Source organism: Odontesthes bonariensis, chromosome 24, assembly GCF_027942865.1.
Source record: "Odontesthes bonariensis isolate fOdoBon6 chromosome 24, fOdoBon6.hap1, whole genome shotgun sequence".
Lineage (NCBI taxonomy): Eukaryota > Metazoa > Chordata > Actinopteri > Atheriniformes > Atherinopsidae > Odontesthes > Odontesthes bonariensis.
This window is the reverse complement of record NC_134529.1, coordinates 12,500,941-12,518,672: the sequence shown is the minus strand read 5'-3', so window position 1 is coordinate 12,518,672 and position 17,732 is coordinate 12,500,941. Positions and strand designations below refer to the sequence as shown.

At 39.1% G+C, this 17,732-nt stretch overlaps 2 protein-coding genes across 2 annotated transcripts; both read left to right on the top strand.

Moving 5' to 3' along the window:
- Positions 1-4,253: 4,253 nt before the first annotated feature.
- Positions 4,254-7,277, top strand: myct1a (myc target 1a). The gene is made up of 2 exons (XM_075458878.1): positions 4,254-4,579; positions 6,707-7,277. The coding sequence occupies exons 1-2, from the start codon at positions 4,525-4,527 to the stop codon at positions 7,252-7,254; spliced, it is 603 nt and encodes a 200-aa protein (XP_075314993.1). The 5' UTR covers positions 4,254-4,524; the 3' UTR covers positions 7,255-7,277.
- Positions 7,278-9,277: 2,000 nt separating this feature from the next.
- Positions 9,278-17,429, top strand: serac1 (serine active site containing 1). The gene is made up of 17 exons (XM_075459493.1): positions 9,278-9,362; positions 9,928-10,032; positions 11,091-11,127; positions 11,249-11,391; positions 11,861-11,950; positions 12,580-12,711; positions 12,791-12,912; positions 13,029-13,157; positions 13,302-13,415; positions 13,776-13,938; positions 14,234-14,384; positions 14,492-14,633; positions 14,850-14,950; positions 15,827-15,924; positions 16,088-16,270; positions 16,354-16,497; positions 16,593-17,429. Exons 2-17 carry the CDS (start codon positions 9,939-9,941, stop codon positions 16,727-16,729), a joined length of 1,980 nt encoding a protein of 659 aa, XP_075315608.1. The 5' UTR covers positions 9,278-9,362; positions 9,928-9,938; the 3' UTR covers positions 16,730-17,429.
- Positions 17,430-17,732: the final 303 nt, after the last annotated feature.

Genomic DNA, 17,732 nt, shown 5'->3' with positions numbered 1-17,732 from the left:
AATGTTTAAAGTTTTCAAACAATATGAGTAGAATAACTCTGCCAAAAATAAGTCCTGCAAGAAATTAAGATTAATCATGTGTACAGGTAACTGTAGATTGGAGGATGTAAATATATGTACACACACAGATGTATAAACCCTCCTCTTTTTGTAAATTGCCGTGTGCTTTGAATGATACTTCCTTTTCCATCATGCTCTACAAACAGTATTGCTGTATTTGAACAAAAATAAGTATTTGTAAGTAAAATGTGTTATTAGAACAAAAATAACAATGTGTCAATAACTCTATTTGTATTCGAATCCAAAACATATCTTTTGGTGTAGCCCTATAGGTAGCTTCATAATTTATTGCCTATTGAGCAGCTCCATGAATTATCTCATGACATCACCACAACAGTCTGCTCTTATACTGCTCAGGTTAAAGGGGGATTGGTGCATCTCACAAATCAAATCCTGTACAGAGTATTTTCCCACAAAGCAAATTGCTCCTCATAAAAAGGAAAACATAAAAGCAACTCATGTAGCTGTAATAATAATAATAATAATAATAATAATAATTAGTCAAAACACATCTCTGCCAATAAGCAGATCTAAAAAACAGCAACCAAAATGTCCTGCTCCACAACAGATCAATGCCACTCTTTGAAATGCGGGAGGGAGGTGTGATGAACCACTAGGCTTTGAGCACTTATTGCGATGTGTAATCCCATTAGACAAGACCTTTCATCATCATCTCCAGAGACTTCTTATGAAAGCTGAAAGAGCAGCAGTGCATTGGCCCACAACGTCATTCAATAAAAAGAGAGACAGAGGAGTGCGTATGAAAAACGCAAAAACTAATAATTGATCATTGACTGCAGATTCCTCAGTTTGGGCAAAATGACAGGCAGCAGGTGATGAGGTGGATTTTAAGGATGGGAATCTGTAGGAAGACAGGACGGCCCTCTGCAGTGTATTTGTTTCCCCATTTAGCAAATGTCCACATCATCCAGAGAGCTTTTTGAAGTTCTGTTGTGCTCCTTTTTCAGTGAATAATTATCATATTAACTATGGGAAAAACACGCTAAAATGGTGTCAAGTTAGGGATAAAGATGGAGATATTAGACATTGTGAAACATGAAAATCTCTTATTTTCTCTCACTGTGTTTTTGAGGAAAAGGAAACCATCAAATAAAGTCAATACTCTGACCATAAACATGAGAAAAGCATTCATGTGAAATGGACTGTTCGACTGCAATAACCACCACAAAGGCAGGGAAAGATTATTTAAATTTGGTACTTTCACCACAATTCAGCATTAACTGTATGAACACATCTTCCTCCTAAGCATGAGAATCTGCTGCTTCAATTACCACTGCACTGAAGAGTCGAGGACTGGCTGAGTCCTCTGCAGCAGGAGCTGACTGCTGATTCCTACATTTTTACGCAGCTTGGCTTGAGGTGACCTCCACCGTTCAGAGTCCTCCAGGACCAAACAGATTCAGCACAACAGTGAGTGGACAACGCTGCAGCAGACGTGAGCAGAGAGCAGGGAAAAGGCTCACGGGTCAATAAGAAATCTTCCAGTAGTTGCAAAGACCTTCCCATTTAAGATACGCTTTCTTATCTAATCATTGCACAGGCAGAGAGCTGGGACCGAGACTGCCAGTGTAATAATCTTTTTCATGCAGAGTCAGCACTTTTCTAAAATCTCATTAGAAAGTTTGGTGGCAACCTGCATGTTAAATTCAGCATAGTAGCAAAGAGAGGTAAACTCTCTGTCAGAATAAGCTATTTAATCTAATGATAAACGTGATTTTTACTTATGTGGGGGGAACTTGGTATACTGCTGTTTGTAGCCTGATATTTTTGAAGGTTATAGGACATAGAAAAGATGTGGATTTGACTCGGAACCCCTCACTTTCTTATTTGACGTGCATCAGTGGTTCCCAGCCTTTGCACTGAATTATATTTTATTCAGTAGCCTGCAGTCCGTTGTTGGTCTCACTGTAGAGTGTGATTGCATCCACTGGGCATCCCATTTTAATCAAAAACACATCAGTCAGCTGTTTGCACAGTTGCTCTTCTTTTATTTTTCCATCAGTTACCTAAAATGCACAAGTATTCATCCATACAACAACCTCTGGCCAAATCCAAAATTCCTCCCCAGGCACTATCACCCCATTTTGCCCCTTTTTTGGGGGAGTCAAGGAGAAGTAACCACTTAAACATACACCAAACACCCAAGGTGAAAGGCTCGATGACCACTGCTCTTCAGCTTCAATAGAAAAGAGGCATCTAATCCCTGTAATACAGACAACGTAGGGCCAAGTCGCAGAAAATGGACTGGGCTGCTGTGTATAACAGTAGTGTTTGATGCACTTGATCTTCACACAGACATTTGCTAATCCAGTAGATGTGTTGTGATTATTTTTATTTTTTTGGTTATGTGCAAATGTAATCAGAAGCACATCGTGTCCTGTGACCTTTGGTGAATCTCTTAAGAGGGGGTCACTCACTTAAGCTGACCATTCCTCGTTAAGCTACGCAGTGTATGTGATATCAAAACTGTGGGATGACTTTTGGATGCTATAATAATTATGTGTTGCCCAGCAGTCATACTGTATCACATATTATCAAGAACAGTTCGAAAGGTCGATTTTAGATGGTACCTCCTATTTTTACATCATCACATGAAAGGTCGAGATTTAAAGTGATCCTAGAGTATTACTCCACCTACTGCTCACAGAGGGAATAGAAGAAACACTTCCACTCCCTGATGGCATTTTATTCTTAATAGCACAATCGTTCTACATTAAAATAGCAATGAACTGAGAGGTTGAATTTATACAAAACTAGTATTGTAAAGAACAACTTCTTTCTTTCTTTCAACAGTAATAAATCATATTTACTTCTTTATCATATATAAACATTATTGTCCATCCTGAGTGTCATGTTGATATAAGTTCCTGTTACAAAAACTGGAACAATCTTGAGTCATTGAATCTACTTTGCACTTTGCTGCTTTGCATGACTTTAAATACACAATAATACAGTGACTCCTTCATCACTTCCTAGATCCAGTAAATACTAATTTCAAATTATAGAGGACTGAACTACGTATTTTGCCTTCCCAACACTCATTGCCCAATTCTACCTTGAGAAAGACATGGACTTTAGCTGTCCCCTCCACCTATGGTATGAACAGAACAATAGCCTCCAATAAAAGAACACAATGGCCATGCATACCATTTCACATAACGTTATGGGTGCCTCCTGGTTATTTCGGACAGGTTTTACAGCAGAGCCAACAATCAAAGGAAGTTCAGCTTTGGTCCGGCTATTCTCTCTCTCATTGTTGGTACAGAGGGTGATATTTGTCAGCTTCACAGTATAAAACACTCAGCAATGTTCCTTTTTTTTCCGGATTAATCAGTTGACTTAATTGATGTTGAAACTGAAGTTAAGATAAAAAATTGACTGGGAATTGGTATCAAAAGATGATGGCACCAATGGGCTGTTCAGCATTAGAATGATGTGAGCAGGATGACTTCATCCCTGTGTCTGACTGGATTGATGACCTTGCAGATTTGGCCTAAATTGGATTAAAACTGATTGTGGGATCACGAATGAATGAGCTTAATCAATCTCAATTTGTCAAGGCTTAAAAAAAAAAAAAAAAGAAAAGACTCTCAGTGTAAAAACGTCTGTGGATTTTATTTCTTATCAAACTACAATGTTTTTTTTGGAGCGCTCAAGAGCAGACATCACATCCAGGAAGCACTGACCTGGCATGCACTGTGGAAAGACTGAGCTTACGCACAAAAATGCTGGATTTCAGGCAGATATCCACACACTCATGGGCTGCTCAGAGTAGTCTTTCTGCATCACTACAACTGAGTATTAAAGGACTCACAAAGTTTCCACCATCAATTCCAGCTGTGGATTTCCCTTCACCACTCAATGCAGGCCAAGAACTGTCACGGCTCCAGCGGTGTCTGTGGCGTAAGGTAAAAATGTGAGACGCAATTGAAATATTTAACATTTCAGACAGGAAGTAAGATATGAAAAAGTGTAAACGAGTTTCCTGTGGTGAGCGCAGGAGGACGGACACTTACGCTGCTGTTGTAGTAACATTCTTACATTAATCAACCTGAAGGAAATGATGGGAGAGGAAACGATTACAGAAACACCCTGGCTCTCCACCTCCAGGATCTCTGTCCTGGATAGATAAGCCACTCCTGTTGCTAATTTCAAGCAGAAAAGCAGGAAATGTGACAGTGTAGTTTTCCGCTTCCATAAACAAGATGACTGCCAGAGTTTGCTGCCAGTACTGTGTGCCTCTGGGCTAAGTTTCCCTCCGAGAGCGTCGGACATACTGACAGAGAAAGTGAGCAGAGGAGCAGAGAGAAAGTTAAGGAACAGGAAAGAGACAAAGCAGAAAGACAGGAAAACCCATCAGAAGAAAGGAAAGACAGGCAAGACCTGACAGAGGAGAGGACCGTAAAAGACAGACTGAACGGAGTATCAGTCTCTCTTTTTGTCATGGCTGAGAACAACACAAATATCTTTTTGGGCATGCTCCGGTCCTTCGATGCTGGTGAGTTTTTACAAACTTTCCTTCTGCTGATCTTTTTAAGGTGGTCACTCTGATGGGTGCTGTTGTTCTTTCAGGAATTTCAAGCAATTACTAATTAATTTTAGAAGCAATTACTTCTAAAATGGATACAATATGTGTGCCCAGTTCCTTGTAAACCGTAATTAATGGAACAACTTTGAATATTCAAAGAACCCTTTTTTTTCTCCAAATAAGTATACACTTTAACCTCACAAGCGACTGGCATGTTTTCTTAGCGTTTTTTTCCCCTCATATTTCCCAAATGTCATTTCCAGATGATGTTTGGTATCTGCTTTTTCCCTTTCCCAAAATTAGAGGAAAGATCTGGTGTAGAAATTTGAGCAACGCAGTCTTTGTTAACACTTAATGGCATTAAAGGAAACTAGTTTGTTTTCCCTGGAATACGTCCAACAAGATTTATCTTATCTGCTGCATTCTCTGTCTTCTTTCAAGCTTGCTTGTGTTGGAATTGTTGCTTTGAATCACAAAATGACTGAGCAAGAAGTCGCAGCCTTTGTTTGTAGTGTCCAGATTTGCTCTGGTAAACATGAAATAGTAAAGTTTAATTATTTTGTCACGGGGCATCTGCTGGCATCCTCCATTTGTTACAAGCAGATTTTTTCATACCTCGGGAAGGCAAATGCATTTGGATTTATTACAACCCCAATGACAGAAAAGTTGGGACTTTGTGTTAAATGCAAATAAAAATTTTAACGATTTGCAAATGTCATGACCTGATATTTTAATCACCAAAGAGCACAGAAAACATTTCAAATGTTGAAAGTTAACATAAGTTAAAGGAGATATTTTACCATTTCATGAAAAATATTAGCTCATCTTGACTTTGATGGCAGCAACATGCCTGAAACATTGACAGGTCTACGTTTATCACCGCACAGCATCCGCTCTTCTTTTAGCTAAAGTCTGTAACTGAGGAAACCAGTTGCTGGACTCTTTGGCAGAGTAATGTTGCCCCATTCTTGTTTGAGACAGGATTCTGGCTGTTCCAAAATCCTGGATCATCTTTGTCATATTGTGCATTTCATGATGATGCCAAATGTTTTCAGGCAGAACAGTCCAGCACTTCGACTCTTGTACTATCAAGTGTTGCTAAAATATTCAAAGCCTTCCCTGAGAAAGACCATGTCTGGGTGGGAGCATATATAAAACCTGTATAGATCTTTAGGCTCTTTCAGTGCCTTTCCAGATGTGCAAGTTGCCAGTTCCATAGGCAGCCCCATACCATCAAAGATGCAGACTTTTGAACTGACAGCTGATAACAATGGGTGGTTCCTCCTCTCTTTAGTTCAGAGGATGTGGCACCCATGACTTCCAAAAAAAAAAAAAAAAAAAAAACTTCAAATGTTAATTCATCTGACCACAAAACAGTTTTCCACTTTGCCTCGGCACATTTGAAATGAGCTTTGGCTCAGAGAAGAGATGGCTGCATTTCTGGACCATATTCTCATACAGCTTCTTCTTTGCATGATAAAGCTTTATTCTGGCTTTGTGGAGGCCACGGTGAACTGAGGTCACATACAATGATTTCTGGTAGTGTTCCTGAGCCCATGCAGTGATTTCCATGACAGAGTCATGTTGGTTTTTAATGTAGTGCTGCCTGAGGACCACGGAGATCCAATACTGACCTTCAGCTGTGTCCCATGTGCAAAGAGATGTCTCCAGATTCTCTAAATCTTTTGACATCATGTACTGTAGATGCTGTATAATTCAAAGTATTCACAACTGTAAGTTGAGGAACATTATTCTGAAACTGCTCCACAGTTTATAGACACAGTTTTTTGCAGATGGCTTAACCTCTACCCATCTTCCCTTCTAAGAGACTTTGCCATTCTAAGGTGTTGTTTTTATATCAAATGATGTGACTGAACTGTTGCCATTTAACCCGATTAAATGCATCCTGTTCCTCCAGCTGTTTCTTTTTAGCACCACTTCCTTTTTCTAGAGCTGTTGCCTACAACAGATTCAAAATGAGAGTAAATAGGGCATCTGAAAGAGGTGAAAAGCAACTTAAATAAAAATAAAAAGCACATGGTGAATGTTTGTGATGTATTGGCCATAACATTTTTTATAATTCTGCTCTCTTCTCAGTCCCTCTGATTATAGCTTTCTGTGTGTCCATGGCTGTGGGTCTGCTCTTGGGTGCCCTGGTTTACGTGATCCTTACGTGGATGTCCCGACGCAAAGCAGGCTCTGCCATTATCACCCGTCGCCCACATCGCCACTCGCACACGTCCTCCCGCAACCGCCCAGGCTTCAACCGCAACAGCAGCTACGATCGTCGGAGCAACAACAGTTTAATAAGTGCTGCTTTCAGCTTTCACCGCCAAACTTCCTCCCAGGATCAGCTAGACCCACTGGGACACAAATCCAGCTTCAGGGCCTCCACCTTCCACCCTCTCATCCAATGCAGCCAGATTGCAAGGGAGGCAGAGGAGGGAAGTCAGACCACGCTGCCTCGTACACCAACTCTGACCATGTCATCTGGATCAGCTCATACTACGGCCCAGCCAGGCGCCACCCCAACAAGACCTGACTCATTTTGGGGGAACAACGGTTTGAGGGGTTTTAATGCTACGCAAACCCCACCTCCGGCTTATGAGAGCGTAATTAGAGCTTATCAAGAAACATGCACCTGAGGAGAGTGAGAACACCGAAATGAAAGAACTAATTAAATGGATTTCAAGAGGATCCTGAGTCTATTCCATATGACTTATATGACCAGACAAACTGTCAAGTTTAAATACCCTGACCAACACAATAACTCTCAGAATTAACATAACTTTGTATCTAATTAAGTCAATCCAAGAGCTTTTTTGCCTTTTAATAATCAATACTGCATTTCTTTTCACACACAAGTGAAATTGGCTGGTTTCTATAACTAGAATTGAAATGAAGAGTTTGCATTGTTTGTTCATGTTGATTGACTATCGCATATGGTTACACAGGATTTTTTTCTTTTTCTTCAAAGTTCAGATGTAGCCCAAATTCACAAATGCTGTTGGCTGAGCATTTATAATGGAAGGACAGATGTATGCTTTGTCTGTACGAGTCATATAATAACTAAGCAAAAACAAAAGAAAATGACTTAAAATAAAAAAGAGAAGCGTATGTTAACCTGTAGTTTAAGAATCTATGCAAAACAACGTTGAAGACCGGGTTAAATTGACCTAATGTTTTTATTTGTTTGTTTTTGTTGCCTCATATGTTTTTACAGCGTTTCATTGAGTGGATGTGTTTGCATGAACAGTATGCATGAACGTGAAAGGAGAAGATGCTGAAAGTGGGCATTAGATGAAAGACGTTTTTGTATATTATGTACGTTTTGAATGTAATTTACAAAACTCTTGTTCCTCTTAATTTAATGTAATAAAAGCACAAATCAAAAGTTTTCCATGCAGAGTTTGTGGTCTGTAACAATAGGACGCAAGTTTTGAACAGTGGTGCATGCTGTATTTTACTGTTGTAGCTACTGGACGTGAAGCGTCATAACATATAGTTTAATATGCAGGAATACCAGCCGTTATGACATAATCAACAGGAGATGGAAGAACAAAGATTTCATATAAATCTGTTCTTGGATTTTCTCTAACCTGCAATTGTTTGTGAGAATTTACATAATCTGAATATTCACGGTAATGAAACTACATGATGTGTTTTTTTTTAAACTGAATGAAAAACTCCAGTGACAGCTGTAATGTTACCCCAACTACAAGCTGCTTTTTGTAAGACATCAGAGACCAAAAAGTTTGAAGATATCTTGTTTAATCTAACATATTAAATGTGTGTAATATTTTCCACTGTGTAAATTTATTTTCTTAAAAGTAACTAGAAATAAAAGATGTTGAATAAAAGTGGTTAAATTGGAAGTTTGCTACAAGGAGTGGAGGAATAAAGCCGCATAATCTGGAAATACTCAAATAAAGTACAAGAAACTTAGAATGTTTTACCTTCACCTTGCTCAGGTTGTTGTATTCAGTGACCTTCCACCATGTCTGGCGACCTGTCCAGGGTGTATCCTGCCTCTTGCCCTGTGGTAAGACCTACATATCAGTACAGGATATCAACAAAATTAGAAGACAATTTAAACAATAATGCACCTGAACACAAATGTGACTCAAATAAATAGAAATATAAGGTTTTTCAAGTTTAATTTCTGTTGTCTCTGTTTCTCAAATGTTGATTGTGCTTAAAGATTGTCGTGATGAGGCACACCATTTTTTGAGATTTGGTGCATTGGTGGACGCATTGCCTTTTAAAATGCATAGTCAGAGTGCAATTTATTCCATCACAACTAAAGCACCACAGGTAAAAACACATTTAACATTTGATTTTGAATACATTTACATAACTGTCCAATCTATCTGAACATATTGCAGATATGTTATCATTCTCTCCACCCACTTTGAGGTAAAATTAATATTTTATGTCGATGTCGGAACAATCAGCAATAAAGTTTGGGAAATATGTCTATCAAATGAAGTATTCCTTTGCTGTAAAGCACAAAAACGAATAGTACGTGTTTCTGGTATTCAGTGATACTAATAAAAAAATAAAAATCGCAAACATTTTCAATACTTTCCTGATCAAGTTGGGCTCCAGTTTGAGCTAATCCAGATGACATAATCATGAGTTCCGCTCGATGACGTCTTATTTGTGAGACAAGTTTGCGTTGTGTTTATGAACACCGGCTGCAACCGTGGAGGACATTTTTTTTAGGTTTTAACTCTCTCGATCGATCAATAAGGTAATTTCACTGTTCTGTAAGCAAGATGTACCTACAACTTTTCCACAAATTAAATCCTGTCAGTCGGGTATCTTACAGTTAGTACGAGCTGTAAGAGTGAAACGTTAGCCAAAAGCTAACTGAATATCAAGCGAATTTGAGCTAAAGGTTAATTAATTTTCAACTGTTGTTATGGTTACATGGACGTTTCTGTTAACATTCACAATGTAACAGTAACATAATAATGTTTGTTTGCTAAATATAGTGTGAATAATGTGGGTTGGGGCAGTCATGCTAGCCCTTTTACGTGCAGAGGGAATTGCTAAGTTGGCTAACGTTGGCTTGTGAAAGTTCATGCTTTAAATTTATCATAAAACTACGGTATTAATGGTCAAATCGGTGAAATGTTGGTGTTGTGCCATGTTTGTTCGTCAGAGATTTGTGGCTAAAATGACCAAACCAAATGTCATTATATGGTCAATGTAATTACTTCAGTTTCGCTTGAATAAAATTGTCATGTCTGTCTCTGGGTTTAGATGGGTCTAATTTGTGAACTGCTTTCTCTTTGGTGGTCTGCTTCATTTAGAGAGGTGGAGGATGTCTGTGGCTGCTCTTCGTTTGATCCGCTGTCGGAGACTGAGCACAGCTGGGCCGCCTGGTGTTAACAAAGTGCTTCATTGGAAAGATTTAAGTAGGTTAAAATACATAATTGGCTTACCTGTGCACCCTTTATTGACAGCAATCTTGTAATTACAGCACGGTTAGGCTACTTAAAGAGAAATGGGATGCTGCGTAAAATGTAAATTAAAAACAGAAGGCAAATTATTCTAAACCTTAACTTAATTGAAGATGGTACAAAGATGGCAAATATTGAAACTGAGAATCGTTTATAATAATACTTGTATGCTGATTTGATGCTAGCCTTTGGAAACTGAGAAGACCAATTGGTGTAGTTTTGAAAGTGAAATGTTTCCCATTCTTTCTGGATACTGGATGGCAGGTATTGTCATTCTGAAATAAGAAAAGCCTTCCCTGAAAAAGATGGCAGCAGATGTTGATTCAAAACCTGTTTATATTATCTGCATCAATGCTGCCTTTATGGATGTGCAAATTACTCATGCCATCATGGATCCTGGCTCCCCATCTGAGCAGGATGGCCCCTCGCTTCTTTGGCCCGGGGTACACTGCGTCTATGATTTGGGAAATCAAATTAAATTGTTTGATTTTCAATTATTTACCTTTACCTTTCCTTTACTATTGACTCAGTCCTGCTTAAATAAGCTGACATGATATATGTTATTCCTTTGCATGGTATACTTTAAACTTGCATTTGTAGATTAAGCATTAAACTGTATTCTGTGAAAACAGTTATCTGAAGTATTCCTGTGTCCCCACAGAGATTTCTACAATAGAATCATATCTGTTTGGCAGACTTAAAATCACAACCATTCGACCGTCTTATTTTCTGACCTTGTTCCTTTCATACAGATTTGTTTCGGTTTATCTGAATCTTTTAAAGATATCATGTACTGTAAATAAGCAAATCTTTAGGAGAGTGGTGAACGCTATCTGTGACTCTTTTTATACCAATTATGTTGTTGACCTGTTATTAATAGACTTAATTAGTTGTGAGAGAAAGTTTATTGCATTCTGAGATGCACTGTTTATAAATTAAAATAATTCTTACGTGTTTGTGAGAATACCTTCAAACTATCCTCTAATTCTGATTCCCTTTTTGATTAAATTTAGGGAAAGTTGCTAAAGTAACTGGTGCAGTTGTCTTTGGGTAAGTTGCAGTAATACCTTTCAGATTTTTACCTTTGAGTCCTCGCTGACCAAAGAGTCTCTGCAGTTTGTGTGAAACAAATGATCTCTGTGCCACAGCCTGTCCGTTATCCTCTCTGCAGGAGCTGTGTTTTTATCACTTATGAAGTGGTGGCCTTGGATAAGGCCGTGACCATTGACACTAGTGCAATCCTACAGGAGAAATATAAGTCTTACATCTATCTGAGAGCCACTCCTTCTGCTGAAAAGGAGAACTTAACTGCAGGTAAATGTCTTTGCAATATCATAGCGAATGTTAAATTTCAAACCTTAAATGAATACGACCATTCTGGGGTATTGATTCCTTTAGTTCAGATGTATTGTTGTTGTGTGTTGTCCTACCTTCCAGACAAGTTGGATGACATATGCCGAATAAGCTGGGTGGCCTTATTTATTTCTTATGTGAACACAAAGTCGTACTTAGTTTATCATCTCCAGCTGGCCAGTGACATCTGTTACTATGTCATCCCGTCTTTCCTTCCTTCTCTCTTCTATTTTTCCTGCGTGAGTCTGTGGGTCGCTCTGTTTTGTGATCTCACTTCCATGAAGCAAGGTTAACGCAGTTAAAGGAAACGGTCACTGCCAGCTTTTCCTAAAATACCCACCTGCAGCCATCACTAATTTCTGTTTGGACTGTCACTCCAGTTTTTAGAAGTTGATGGATGGTTGTTGTTTCCACTCTGCATCTCCTCCAGGGCTCACACATAAAGCAAGGAAAGAACTTCATAAAGCAGCAAGGCGGTTTCTGGAAGCGTCCTCTAGACTTTTACTGCAATCACTAGATGGTAAGAAACAAAGTCTTGCCTTTATACAGAGTCCACTTCTCAAAATCTTGCAGATAGAGCGCAGTGTGACCCTGTAGTACATCCTATAAAATGTCTTAAATTACTATGGTGATATTTGATATTATTGGCAATATGAGCATAAAGATGGATTCCCAGAGAACTCCAGTGTAAGTGGTGTGTGTACATGGAGACCGAAGGAAACACCTGCTTTGACCCTGCACATCCTGTTTTTGAAGCTCACATAGTTTGTTCATTGACGTGTTTAATGTGCAGTTAACTGTAACGTACATTTCTTCGATTGTATTATCACATATTAACCACTTGTTTTAATGTAATTCCACATATTTTTTAGCATTACAGACATGTGTAGCAATTCCAGTAAAAAAAATAACTTTTGATTTTACAAACTGATAGCTGCCAAGTTGATGACAGAGAGTTTGCCGCCACAAGGTTTGTACTGTAACTCCGTAGCTGTCGTAATAATCAAAGGCAGTACTGTAGATACTGGTAGTTAGTTACTAGTAATAGTCTGAAAGCAGTTTAATGTTGAACATGGGGTATTAGTGGCAAATCTCTCTACTATGTTGTGTAAATTTGAAGTTGTTTATTCTGAAAGTTGTGTGTCTTAGAGCACTTCAGCCATGTGGATGCAGACCCACACGAAGTTGCATTATGGGTTTTGCTGAAGAGGACACAGTCAGCCAATCAAGCCATCAGACTGCAGGCTACCCAGGAGCTTGCAGACAATCACCACTGGCATGGTAAAAACTTGTCTATCAATTTAAGTTGCTCTGCATGAGTTGAAATGGTATTAAATCACACCTGTTGTGAATCCCGCAGACTACCAGTACCAGACAGCAGCACAGGTTATAGACCAGCGGACAGCAGTGGGCCTGGCCCGGACTCCCCAGGCGGACCTGCGATTCTTCCGACACCCACCTGCGCTGCCTAACTTGGAAGATGTATGTTCTTCTATGAAACAGTCTACACTTTAGGACATCCGCTAGTTGCATCTTAGCCTCAGCTGTACCTCGCACAGATTTAAGAGCGTAATTCAAAGGTGCGCACGTGTTCTCAGGGAACGTCAGCAGAAGATGGACTGAGGCAGCTTCTGGCATCTCTGCCTCAGTCTGAGGTGGATAAATGTGTTCGGTACTTCACCTCACTGGCACTCAGAGAGAGCATGCAGTCCATGGCAGCACAAAGGGTAACTTTAACAGATGTATTCAAACATATGCGCATAACCAAAGTCTTTAGGATGGTTACTGCCTAAAACAGAGCAATTTGTATGGTACTCCTAAAAAGTAAGAAAATGAAAATCTTGTCACTAACATGTAACATGCGCTTACAGGGTGGTCTGTGGTGTTTTGGTGGCAATGGGCTGCCTTATGCCCAAAGTCTCACTTCTGTTCCTTCGGAGAAGGTGGAGTCCTTCTGCCTGCAGGCGTTGGTACAGCACTCGAAGGTAATGGTTGCCATTATACATTTAAACATAATTTGATTAGGAGAAATTGCTAAATTTCCTTTTTTTAAATTGGATTATTATAATTGTAGTAATGTTGTCAGCGGGACAATTTGTCCCTCAGGCTCAAGCGTTTGTAAATGATTTTGGTAAAAAGCTTATTTAAAAAAAAAAAAAGAAGCATGTTTGTTTTAGTTAACTTTGTTTTAGCATTGTCCTACTACACATGCAACTATTTCTGTTTTTTACCCCATTATATCATCAGTTGATGTGGTGAGCAGCTATTTTAATGTGTTGGAAAACCTCAGAATGAGGTAAATAATTTGCTGCAATTCACTGAAAGCAGTCTTGTCTGGTATGCAGGTACAGAGCCACTGTAACTACATAGTTGCAAATGGGGGTCTGCAACTCCTTCAGAGAGTTTATCACCTCCGAAGAGACTCCCTAAAGATTCAGACAAACATAATTCGTATTATAGGAAACCTGGCCCTAAACGAAGGTGTCCACCAGGCCATATTCCAGTCTGGTAAGTCCATAATTTGAGTTTAAAGCAGGCCGTTCTTTTTGTGTACTCTCAAAAAACAACTATCTCTATTATATTTTATGCCTATTTCATATACAGATGACAAGATGACCATTACAAAGGTGTTTTTTTCCCCACCCAGACTCCCTTTACAGGAGTTCCTACTTTGTGGTCTATTTGCATTTTTTGTTTTTGATCATTTCTTCCTCACATGTATGAACTGAAAAGGGATCAACACATTATAATGGGTCCACACATTTTTTTTTCCCTTTCTTCCTGACACATATAACACATTTAGGCTGGCTGTCTGTCCTGGCAGAGATGATGCAGTCACCTCATGTCATACAGGCATCTCATGCAGCTCGCGCTCTCGCCAATCTGGACAGAGAGGCCGTGAAAGAGAAATACCAAGATGGCGTTTATATCCTCCATCCACAAACACGTGACAAGTAGGAAAACAATTTTTTGTTTCATAATTTTTTATAATGCATTGATTTATTTTATTTTATTTTGCATGCAACCCAACAGTCATCTTTCACAATGTGCTCACTTGCAGCCAACCAATCAAAGCAGATGTGCTGTTCATCCATGGGATTCTAGGGGCAGCTTTCAAGACATGGAGGCAGAAAGACCTCAGTACATTAGAGGAAGAGAGGGAAGCTGAAAGCAGAGATGATTATACAGAGTGCTGGCCAAAGGTGACAAATGCTCCCAATTCCTCAAAAAGCTGCAGAGCATAATATATCACCATTAGGAGTTTGTCAGTGTTTTCCACACACAAGGAAATGGAATCTTTTGTGGACTAGTCTGTCTGGGTATCTGGTTTTAATGGGTGTAATGTGAGGTCTCCAATACATTTAAACTCATCATGGGCAAAACAAAACCCTCTCTAACTTTTATTTGTTTATTGACAGTCGTGGTTGGCAGCTGACTGTCCAAATTTGAGAGTACTGTCAGTGGAGTATGACAGTCATCTTAGCGACTGGATGGCCAAATGTCCTGCTGAGAATCAAAGGTGAAAAAAAAAAAAGTTTGTTTCCTCATATGTCCACTAGTGATTCAGTATATAAATATTGTAATATTGCAAAATGATGTTTTATCTATTTATTGAGAAATCATAATGCAAAAATCTCAGTATTAAACACAATGTACCTGAGAACCTGACTATCTAAAGCTAATTAAAGCTGCAGTCTGCAACTCTTTTTCAAGCATAATGCCTGGAACTGTCCGGGGATTCTGAAAGTAGTACATTAAATACCCCAATACAAAAAAAAAAAGAGTTCTCTAGGTCTCCTATATGTCCCGCTAGGTCCCTCCAAAGCCAGCAGGTTTGTTTACAAAATTGCAGACCGGACCGGTAAAAGGTAACCAATCAGGTTTACGAGCTGGGCTCTGCTGCCTGTCAATCACCGATTGTGCACGCGCGATACAAGGTAGGCTCGTCCCCACGCTTATTTATCTGGACTATTGAACTTCATTACGGGCTAGTCTACTTACTGTGTCTTCCATGATCGCAAATGACAGGTGAGTTGATGAATGAGGAGTCGTGTAGGCGCATCTGGCGTGCACGTCTACGTGCACGAGTTCTCATGTGTTTTGAAGGGGTGGGACAGGAAGTTGAATAACTTTTTATTTTTCGGTTAAAAAATAAGCATTTCTTGCATTTTGCGACTACGGAGGTCACCGTTTTCAACTTCAAGCGTTCTGATAGATCATGTAAACTCTTAAAATGCCAAAAAGTAGGACTTTACGTATGACAACAACAAATCTTGCAGACTGCAGCTTTAAGCTACCACTTCCAGTAAAATGAATTATATTAAGATCCCATGTGTTTTTGAGCTCATTCTGAACAATTCCATCAGACCAAACAAGGGATTATTTGTGTCCTCAGGAAGTCTTTGGCCTACAGAAGTCAAGAGCTGCTAAAGAAGTTAAAGCTGGCTGGTGTTGGAGAACGGCCTGTGGTCTGGGTAGCCCACAGTATGGGAGGTATTCAGAATGTCCTTCCACAAACATATCAGAGTTTACAGAAATCCCTTAAATCCAACTGGAAAAACCATTTTCTTTATCATATTTCACACTTGCACCGACACGTGACTGCATTTGTCTGATATTAAACCTGCTTTCCTCTTGTTTTTGGTTCCTATGCCAGGATTGCTTGTGAAGAAAATGCTGCAGGATGCATCTGAGGACCCGGATATGCAGGAGTTGTTAAAGAACACTAAAGGCATCATGTTTTACAGTGTTCCTCATTGCGGCACCTTCATGGCAGAGTATTCAGTCAACGCCAGATATCTCCTCTTTCCCTCTATAGAAGTCAAAGAACTCTGTAAAGGTGAGTGTATATGATGGGATCGCAGGTCAAACATTGTTGTAGAAGTTGCTTAATATCAACTATGAGCCTATCTGTGTTTAAAGACTCACCAGCTTTACACAACCTGAATGAGAGCTTCCTGAACATTGCCAAAGAAAATGAATTCAAGGTGCTGAGCTTTGCAGAGACACTGCCTACAAACATTGGTCCAATGATTAAGATACTTGTGGTGCCGACGCAGTCAGCAGGTATGTAGCACAAGTGTACATGGGAAATAAGACAACAACTGATATTTAACCATGTCATGTAATGTGGTTCCTTTACCTCTCTGGTTTGATTTCAGACATCGGCATCGGGGAGCTCATTGAGGTGGACGTCGATCACCTCAGCATATGCAAGCCAGAGAAGAAGGATTCGTTTCTGTACAAACGCAGCCTCCAGTTCATCCAAGAAGCACTGCAGAGCTACTTAAGCAAATGACTGAAATATTTGAGCACAAAAACGTTGATGCAACCTAGCGTATACTTGAACTATGGGACAGCCCAGCACCACCAAACCCAAAAGGACACATTACCTCCACTCCTCCTTATTGCACATTAACACAAAGAACCTCTAATGTGAGTGATCATAATATAATTAGACAAATTAGATTTATTTGACACATTGATAGATATGAGAAGATAGCTGTAATAAAGAATCCTCTGAGATTGATTTTCCTCACTTTAAAGTCAGATTATTTTTTCTGACTATTTGGATTTTTACAAGATTTAATTACAGTGTTTATGAATAAGCTCAGAGGAGAATATGTTCTACATTTTATCTTGTACTTGCAAGCCTATCATAGAACCCACTTCGCTTATTTTATACATTTACTAAGAGACGCACTGAAATTTCATTTCTAATAAGACTCCTCAGTAGTTAGGAATACATTTTGTTTTAAAAGGTATTTTTGTATTTATGAATTTTACTCCAATAACTGTATGACAGTTATATTTTGTGCCAAAATTAATTTCTTCCTAAGCCTTCCATGACTTGGGCCTGAATTAATATATTGGTTCAGCTAACGGTAAATATTTTTTAATGGGACTAATCAAGCAATTTAATTTTATCATTGTAATCTGTTTACAAGCCCTACTGCCACTATCCTGATTGCTGGCAATAAATCCGATACATGTGTGAAGTTGGAGAGTTTATTTGACTTTTCTGATCACTGCTCATCTGATTCCTCAGTATAATGTACAATGTGTTGTACTGCAGCTTTAAAGTATGGGTTGTTAGTCCCGTCAGTGTGTCTAAACTGAAAAATTAACATAATTTAAAACGCAACACAGCGTGTGTATACATATAAATTAATGAGTTTGCTCCATTTAATCGACGTGCAGCATGAACCTGTTTTTTTTTTTAATAATAATTTAAATAAGAGGTATAAAATACTAGCGTAGCAAAACGGCATAGAGGCTAAAACGATTAATATGCTGGAATA